Raw genomic sequence first — 9,996 nt, 5'->3', positions numbered from 1 at the left:
GGTGGTGGTTGGAATTCATGTTGGAGTTTAGTGAAGTTGGTGAGTAAGAGTTTGACACAGAAATACCATTGATAAGGATGTTAAATACTACTACTAAAATCCATATGATTGTACTAGTGGAATACAATAATAGTCAAAGTTGATGATTCACTGTTTCATATGAAAACATCCCGCTCTTTTTCCTACCTCATTCACAATTATTACTCGTTATACTCAACTAGATAAAGCCCGATCCATGCTCGAATTTTTAAAAGTTAATACGGAAAAGTAATTGAAATATAGAAGTCACTATATAAATGTAAATAATAGTTAACTTGTAAATAAATAATAAAATTTTTTTATTTTTTTTTTATTTTTTTGACGAAGTTAATTAATTAATTTAGAGTGGGTAGAAAATGTGCATAACAATTAAATAATTAGATAAAAACTAATGCTCTTAGAGGAAAATTAATAATTATGTATAAAAAAGAATTAGGAGGAAAAATTTCCGTATAGAGTAATAGATACTCCACACCAGTTAGTACTGTTTTAGATTTTAACTTTTGATTATTATTAAAAGGACCAAAGTCTAAAACGTCAAAAATTCAAAATACACTTAGATAAAAGGTAAGCCATGTTGATTTTTTCAAAAATTGATCAAATAACGTTGTAATCAAACTTTGACCGTAGTTGAGTGTAAAATTGTAAAATGAGGTGATTATTTAGGTACGGAGAGGGTATAGTTGAAAACAAGGTTCCACAATCCTGAATTCCTGATTACTGTACATGCAAACCGATAAAATTTAAGATATTAGACAGAGATTGTTCTCTTCTGATCAAATTACGATGTGATTTAAACTGTATTCTTAATTTCTTATTCCAAATTCAGAATCCACTATTCTGGAATAGATTAAAATAAAGATCAAACTAATCCAATTTGCATCCAAAGAAGTTAGCCAGCAGATGGCTTTATGTAGAAACAATACAAGACCCTGTTTTGTGTTCATCACAGCAAGTCTGCCATTTTGGGTGTTGGTCGAAAACCTGGCTAAATATATAAGCAATTTACATTAATATGTTATGACACAATATCTACTGCAACGTAACGTGGCACAACATATATAATCTCTTCAATCTCTTGCAACCATCAGTTACCAGCCTTACCACATTCCACTTCCAGAACCCATCCCTGAATCCACATATCAGAAACGCTCTGTCAAGTTGGAGATTCACCTGAACAAAAACATGTGCATATAAATAAGGTGAAGGGGGCATCAAAACAATAATAGGAGCTCCAGCAAATCCAATGCAGAGAAATTCACTTACGGTGGAAGTATCACTTTATTAGAATGCATCTTATAGGTGCCCCCTCAGCAACAGACAGCCGTGGAGGCAAGCAATGCACATTATACATTCCGGGGACATTATCCAGCTTTAGAGCTTCGACTAGAATAATTTCCTGCAGCATGACAAAATGATCAGTGTTATTCCTACTTACTATAGAGTTAAAAAAGAGAAGGGATATGTACTTAAAGGTAAAAAGCACAGTGACAAGGAACTCATAAACAATACAAATTTTCCTGTTTCGGATCAATAGAAGAGAATTTAATTGCATGCTGCAGCATATGAGAATGCTATTGTAGGAATTTGGGAAGATGGTTGAACATCTATTAATACCAAGCCATATTAGTGGCAAGAATTTATCCTTCTATAAAAATATAGGCTGAAAATTTATTTCTCAATTAGACACGAGATCATGCCAGCTTGACTGATTTCTATATTATATCCAGTCACAAGTTTAGTTGAATTATCAGTATAAAGTAGCAATTATTTTGAGGAGCTTGGGAATTCACAATCTTATACTTCCTTTGTTTATCCAAAATAACAATTCCCTTGTGTGACACCGCACTAGATCTTGCCTTTCCTCTCCAGAGTTATAAAAGGAATAACACCGCTTTCCTCCTCAAGTCCTTATCACAAATATTACAATTTTCCACCCTCGAAGCTATAATAAGAAGTTTAACTTAATGCAAGTATGTAACCAACTAAAAAAAAATATTGAAGTAGGCTCTTACCTTGCTTTCAAGGAAAACAAGATGAGAAGGAGCCAAGTCATCATACGCAGCAGCAGATAGATAGTCGATACCTACAATGCCAACAGGATTATTAGTTCCATCTTAAGAAGAGAATTTTAACTTTCCTACACAGTTAAATTTTCAGTAATGTTTTTTTATAAGCATCTCAAATTACCATCACCATCTAATATCTATCAGGCCATTGCTGAGGTCTCAAAAGCCAAAATTATATGCAACTAGAACAAATTATCACGATTTTAAATGATATGGGCCATATGGCCTTATTTGTTGATTCAGCTTGCCTCAAGCGCAAGATAAACTACATAATCAAATAGCATTGTAAGGAAACAAGACATGACTTGACAAAATATTTTAACAGAGATAATACTTTGACTGATAAGTGATTAGGAGTAAGTATAAGGACTGAAGGGGTGGTAAAATCATACAGTAAAAAACTCACCAACAAGTTTGATGTCTGTATTATCTTTCAACCATTGAGCACCATCCTCCATGAAACCCACATAGCTAGAATCAAACTCCTTTTTGAACATAAGGCGCCTAGAATGAGAAGAATTATAAATTTCATTATAAATAATAACCTTGAGTCCTTGGGACAAAGCATCAACAGAAGACAAAAAAAGAGAAAATTTCCAGCTAAAATTATCACGGAGATCATTAGATCCTAGCTTCAGTAATTTGGAGAGAGAGAGAGTGAGAGATCAATAACATTGTGAATACATGAGAAGTTTTCACCCAGAAAACTATCACTTGACTGGGAATGCAATCTTTGATTCACAATTTCTACAGGATTCACGATCAGTTAAATTTAACAAGACTAAAAGTTTTCAACAAGTTCTATAGCTGTCCTTTTAATTCAGAGTACAATAATCTACGCTACCACCCATATTTTCTATGAAGTTTATTAGGTACCAAGTTATAAGTCTGCTAGACTAATAAAAGTGTATTCCCAGTTGGACAGTTAGCCCACCTACTTGCCTGTCTAGCTGCTAATGCACTGTGCTTAAAGCAGAAAGAAATGAAGCAGCCTAATAACACTCGAGCCAGGCACTACAAGCTTGACTAAGACAAACCCAAAAACATGCAATGATTTCAGAGCTTCTTTCCCCCAAGATTTTTTTTTTTCTTCGCTTTTTGACCAGACAAGGAAGGGGCCAGAGGGGAGAGGGGAGGGTGGATAACATAATCAGTTAAGTGACAATATTTATCATCTACTCGGAATCCTAATTATCAAGCAAGAAGATATGCCACAATAGCAACAATGCTTTTGACATGACTCCAGCAAAACTTATGAACTAAAAGATAGCAAAAACACAGTATATTACCCTTTATGAGGTGTGTGAAGTGGCTGATACAAAGCAACAACATGCACCAATAACCCAGCTCATAAAACTTAATGAAGTGGCTCCCACCTAGGTTTCCATCAGTCCATAGGCTTCACCAAGGGCAATAAATATATCAACCCATTTCAGTTGTGATAGCTTATAATACAGTCCTTATAACAAACTTATGCACGGAAGCAACCAAGACTCCACATCACATGCCAAAAAAACAAACTGGCAAGGCGAGTTGTGATGCTTCATAATTGCAATATAACTAAAGGGAATGGTCTTCTGAAGAAATAATGTGCGAAGTGATTGCAATGAAAATTGATAAGATTGGGAGGTTAGTTAGATGCTTAGATGATATCTCCAATAGAAAGACCTCCACATGACAAAATGCCAGGAAATTCCTACGCAATTATGCAGCCCACAGCAATACAGTTTGCAAGCAAAATGTAGGATGCAATCTGATCATAAAGTTATCTCTGGCATATCTTTATTGCGCACACCAAAAGGCAATGAAAAGTCAGCTATCCCTATAATAAACACCCAATATTCCATTCTTGTTACATGTTCCTATAACTATGAGAAATGGCTATGGAAAGAATGCCTAATAATTTTAATATGTTCAAAAGAAAAAGGCGATCACATATGCCAGCAGAAAGAAACAGCAGGTATCAATTTTACCTGTCTGTGTTTAAAGTTCTGAAAAGAACCCGACGTACTCCTCTAGGGATGTGTAGAGATTTCATCACACTTGCTGTAACAAAAAATGTTCACAATCCCATCAGTCTATTAATCCATTTCAGCAATTGGAAAAGAAGCCCTAGCTTGATTAGGCTTCCTAATAACAGAATATGCAATACATCATTTTCAAATGCTACAGCAAGTCCATGGTTTCAGGAATTCTCAAAGGAAACAAACATGATACAGGACGCTGTAAAACTATGCAGAGTATGTAGTAGTTGTTCTAGTCAATAAGCACTGATCAAAAGTGATGTAAGACTAAGCCATGCTGACATCAAAGGGTAACATGTCAACTTCTAATGAAATAATTTCATGCCTAAACTATTTTTGACATCATCCTCTTTAGTTCCAAGACTAAATAAATACTTCTTTACAAAAATATTAACAAGATTATGATTACACATTTTTCGAATAAAAGAATAACAGAAATTATTTTCAGAAAATGATTTAAGATTTTAAAGACTTGACATCTCTACATGTACTGCGCAGTAAAACAGCTTACAGACAGAAGTTACAATTATCATTACTTAACCCCTCTTTTTCATAATACTTACATATAATGCACGCACATCCATTAGAATATAACTTTATCAGCTAATCTCTTTTAAAAAAATTGATATAATGCTATGATTTTTAGAGCATCTCCAATGGCAGGCTACAATGCTTTGTAGTTTGCTTTTCCACATCAATTTCTAAGCTACAACACTTTTTAAGCAACAAATTGTTCCAATGGTAAGCCATAACATATTGTAGTTTGCAAAAAAATAAAATTTTAAAAAATAATAGATAATTATACACATGTTACAATATGAGTGCTCTTTTTCAATCAAGCATGTGGCTTGGTTGGGCTACAATTGCTTGCATGTTGCCCAATTTTTTATTCTCCAATGGTAAGCATGTAGCTAGGAACTTTATTTAAATTGCAAGCAAGTCCTTATAATTGAACCATTGGAGATGCTCTTACGTTGTAAGTATAAAGAGCAACTAACATCAAAGTTCAATCTCTAAACCCGTGTATGCCTTTTTGTTATCCTTGGTATTGATAAATCAACCAAGGGTGCAGGAATACTCATCCTAGTGACTAACTGACTTTGCTTTTGACAATCCGAAATCCCACTATAAATTAACTGAACTTTAACAATAATCATCCCAAAAAATGCAACTTACAGCCCAACAAAGTAACAAGTAACACCCTTTTAAACAAATTAATCATTTCTTAATTCACACCAAATGAAGATTACAAACACTTTAGAAAGTACTGAAGTAAATAGCAAATAAAGACAACTCTGAACTAAAAAAAAGTACCAGTTATGTTGCTATCTCTTGGTACATCAACCAATAGTGCAGGACCTGTAATAACAACAAAACACAGTACACAGTACAAATAAGAAAATCAACAACCAATTAATCACCATCATAATCATTAAATAAAACACTACCCAAAAATCAACTAATCATAAACAACTAAAGTACTAAACCATCATCAAATTTTAATCCCGTATCAACGGGGAACACGAGAAATATCATTAATAAATAGTCATACGATATCTCGAAAACAATAATCACTAACCCACCAAAGAAATTTAAAAACCAAAAACGTACCATTAAGAACATCAAGGTCAAGAGAATCAATATTAAACCCAGAATCCAAATAATCATCATAGAAATGACTAGGAGCATCAACGTGGGTCCCAGTATGAGAGGCGATTTTCATCTCAGAATTATTAGCAATGGACCCATTTTTCATACTCTTAAGAAGCCAAATGAACTGACCAACACCATCGGAAGATTCAAAGGCCGGCATATCTGGGTGAATAAGGTGGGTAATGTCGATGATTCGTCCGTTACCGTATGTTTCCCTTCTTTCCGGGGTTACGGCGGCGCCGGAGAATCCGCATGATTCTTCGCCATATGAAGAAGGGTATGCGGAGGTTGTTGCGGCGGAGATGGTAGCGGAGAGAAGGAGGGTTGCGGTGGTGAAGAGGAGGAGGAGATGGAGTTGATGATTCATGGCGAGAGAGTTGGTGGGAAAGATTGAAAGAGGGGAGTTGAAGTTGTTTGGAGTTGGAGAGAACTATTGTTTTAAATACTGCGTATCATACTCGCCTACTCGGTGACTTATCTGAATTTATTAATCTGATGTGAATTACAATACTCGGTGACTTATCTGAATTCATTAATCTTATCAGAATTACGGTACTCGGTGACTTATCTAAATATATTAATTTTATCTGAATATACCAGTAGTTGTAATTTAAAGTTGAATTAACCTTTATCGATATTTATCAAAACTTATTTTTCTTGAATTTATCTTTATCAAAAACTTATTTAACCTTATCAAAATTCATTTTTGGGTTAAATGAGGATAAATAAGGTGAAAATTTGATTTTATTTGAAATTGAATGGAGAATCAAAAACTAATTAAGATATTCGTGAGAATTGACTAGTAGTCCATTAGTCTATTCTTTTGACCAACAATGAAGACTTTTTAGTATTTGAGATGAGATTAAACTTTGTCACAAGTGACCTTGCATAATTTGTGTAACCAAGAACCTAATACATGGTAAAACTAATTGGCTCGGAGAGAACGAATACACTAATTCTTCAAGTTTTTTCATATTGGAATTTTGCGATGTGAATCTGAGTCATAAGATATTGAAAAAAAAATAATAACAACAAAAAAGATTGAGATATATGGAGTAATAATTTTCAATAAGAATTAAAAATTATAGAGTACTCCATTATTTAAAGACTTAACTAGTTATATGAAACTCACTAATCGTTAATATACATTGTAATTTATGATTTAATTTTCTTTGAATGAATATATGTTTTTTTTTTTAAAATAATTAAACCATGTGTTATATATATATATATATATATATATATATATATATATATATATATATATATATATATATATATATATATATATATATTTTATAGGAGAAGTTAACACGTGTACAAAATGGATAAATGAATGATGTCAACGGGAAGAGAAGCTTTAACCACTTGAGTTATCCCTCGTTCTTAAAACACATTTCGTTATAAGTACTATGTATTTCAAAAATTAGATAGTACGGAGTATGGATTACGAAGTAAATCACAATATAAAAAGGTGTTAATTTTTTTTTTTTTTAAAAAAAATTTTGTCAATCAAACAAACACTTAGAATCATATTCATATGCTTGCATTTTACCTATATGTAACAAAACTTGGTAGAGTGGGTGGGGAACTCACCTTGTGACCTTGAGATCACGAATTTGAGCCCCACCAACTACATTTGCTTGGGAATATCTCCAACGGTAAGCTACAAAGGCTTGTAGCTTGCTTTGTCATGTTAACTTTTAGAGCTACAACCTTTTTAAGCTACAAAGTACTCCAATGGTTGTAAAAATAAAAAAAAAAAATTAAAAAAAATATGAAAAGTGAAAGATATAGATTACAATCATTACATTACGAGTGAATTTGTTACATGAAACCTACTGTCTTGTAACTCCTATTTTTTTTTTAAAAAAAAAAAAACTTTTCACCAAAAAAAAAAAAGGTTCAATATCACTTATCTATATGTCAGTTGATAATAATGAAAATAATATCTTAATATTTATTTTTGTAGCAAAAGATAAAAAATGATATTTTTAATTTAATTTATAAATGTTTAATATTTTCAAGCAGTGTAGCTTAACTCAACAGTACTACTCAAGAGAGCAGGTATTTTAATAGTGCTCCAATGGTTAGCAACACTTTTATTATTTTTCATATTTGCAATCAAGTCCTTAAAAAACACCATTGAAATAAGGGGATTCCCATACCTCTCCCCCTCTACTCTCAAGCGTTTGACCTGCGGAACTGAGATGTCGATTTAGTAAAGTTCTTTATATTACCTTGTAAAAATAAAATAAAAAAACAATCCTAAACATTGAATAATTTTCCAAATTTACACACTAATAATTCATGATTGTTTTCTTTACCAAAAAAAAAAAAAAAAAGGCTTTTATGAGTGTTGAACTATATGTTCAGGCCCAAATAATGCATGTTGGCCTAAGCAATATACTCCAGGGTCCAACTTTAGCCAGTTTGGCCGAGGTTCTTTATGTTCTTCAACTCTCGATTCTTTTTTTTGCTTATTATGTACTTCGTATCGCCCAAATCATTCTATAGTTCTATTTTACCTATGTACTTCAACTCTCAAACCTCACACTACCATTGTATAATACTCCATCAATTACAAGTCCTAGCCTCAAAATAATACCTGTAAGTGGATAAATCGATAGTATTCAATTCGATACTACATGTTTAAAAGTTATGTGCCCTTATATCTTACTATTATTGATTAATCACTACTATACCTTGATCTCATGATAAATTATATCTTATATACAAAGTAACTGTTATATCCATTTAATATGTCGCGTCATCGAGTATCAAAATTAACTGGTCCTCTATCATCCGTCACTCCGTTATACTAGCTTTTAAATCCATATGGTGCATGATATAATAGAAGTACTTGGTTACTTAAATTGCTACACAGCCAGTCCACAACTAAGCAAATGTCTTACTCTCAAAAGTTCACTCCAGTAATATACAAGTATATAAGCCGCACATATTTAAGTGACAATCATATGCTTTTATATTGCTTGGACCAGAAAACACGTACAATACGTACACATTGTTACTTTTTTTGACTTGAGTTTGAAAATCCTTGTTTTTGAAGATTAAATTATGAAGTACGAAGTAGTGCATATCCAACAACAGGTCATCCAACAGCTGTTAACTAAATTGATTTAATGATTGTGAAAGATATGATTCCCATGGTTCTACGAGTTTGGCTTTGTTTATATGGATAATTGCCCAATTTAGGATTTGTTAACTAATGGCTATATACAGTTGAGTAGTTGATTATTCTTTTGTCAACTAGCTTAACTTAATATGAATGTTACCAACCTCAACAATTTAAACAACTTCAACAAAATTTTATAAAAATGCAGCTTCTAAAGAGGATACTACACTAATATAGGCTGTTTAATTTTATTATGATTTCTTTATATATTGTTAAAAGGATCTTGCTAACGAACGCCCACGGAGTGTTGAATAGACATTTAAATATCACCTAAAGTAGTATTAATTTGGAGAAACATGACAAAGTAATTAATGTTAATATTTAACGTCTGGGGGGGTTCGTTAGGTTTTACCTTAGTAAAAGGGGTTATAATTTGTTCATTTTGATGTCTTTGGTCTCTAGCTATAGCATGATCTAAGTGCATGACGCTTTACATACAAGAAATCGTTATTTTAATACGGTTATGATCATATATAACTACTACTTTTTTTTTTTTTTTTTTTTTTTTTTTTTTTTTACAAAAGATACTATTAAAGAAAAACAGAATTACAACCTAATACTAACTAAAACAAGAACACTTAACAACCTACACATACTAAGTACCATACATGTTGAAAACTAAACATGTTGGTTATTATTTGGATGTAAGAATAATAAGACTACTTCAAACAACTTTGAATTTGGTTTCAATTTCAAATGGTATTATAGCTTAAGTTTAAAATGATTGTTTTAAGCCCAATTTGACTTGAATAAATAATCCTAACATCATTTCAATGTGAGATCTAATTTACCCTGAATATGAGTGCAGTTAACTAAGTAATAATCGATGATTGGTAAAATTCAGCATAAAAACTTTATACACATGTATAAAAGAAATGATTAGGAATCAGACATCCTCCACAATACCAACCTTATATCATGCCATGAATGATGAATCATGACCCACAAGAACAATTGGATAAAACTTGGTTGTTATATTCAACTAACTCTGTCCTCAAGCAGCCCCAACCTCCGG

The 9,996-nt window shown here is 32.4% G+C and overlaps 1 protein-coding gene across 1 annotated transcript; it reads right to left on the bottom strand.

The window, feature by feature from the left end:
• Positions 1 to 1,025: 1,025 nt before the first annotated feature.
• Positions 1,026 to 6,263, bottom strand: LOC110695035 (kynurenine formamidase-like). Its single transcript, XM_021872224.1, has 7 exons — positions 5,744 to 6,263; positions 5,447 to 5,491; positions 4,082 to 4,154; positions 2,515 to 2,612; positions 2,055 to 2,125; positions 1,306 to 1,438; positions 1,026 to 1,212 (listed from the first exon to the last, which is right to left on the bottom strand). Exons 1-6 carry the CDS (start codon positions 6,150 to 6,152, stop codon positions 1,316 to 1,318), a joined length of 819 nt encoding a protein of 272 aa, XP_021727916.1. The 5' UTR covers positions 6,153 to 6,263; the 3' UTR covers positions 1,026 to 1,212; positions 1,306 to 1,315.
• Between the last annotated feature and the right edge of the window lie 3,733 nt (positions 6,264 to 9,996).

Source organism: Chenopodium quinoa, unplaced genomic scaffold, assembly GCF_001683475.1.
Source record: "Chenopodium quinoa cultivar QQ74 unplaced genomic scaffold, ASM168347v1, whole genome shotgun sequence".
NCBI lineage: Eukaryota > Viridiplantae > Streptophyta > Magnoliopsida > Caryophyllales > Amaranthaceae > Chenopodium > Chenopodium quinoa.
Note: the sequence above shows the minus strand (reverse complement) of the source record. Positions and strands in the feature narration are given on the sequence as shown.

Bases quoted from the DNA above. Each gene is read 5' to 3' on its own strand.
- LOC110695035 (XM_021872224.1), bottom strand. From the start codon at position 6,152: ATGAATCATCAACTCCATCTCCTCCTCCTCTTCACCACCGCAACCCTC. The intron at 4,155-5,446 runs GTACTTTTTTTT...TTTTTGTTACAG, and splicing joins AAGAGATAGCAACATAACTG to CAAGTGTGATGAAATCTCTA. The intron at 1,439-2,054 runs GTAAGAGCCTAC...GTCATGCTGCAG, and splicing joins TTGTTTTCCTTGAAAGCAAG to GAAATTATTCTAGTCGAAGC.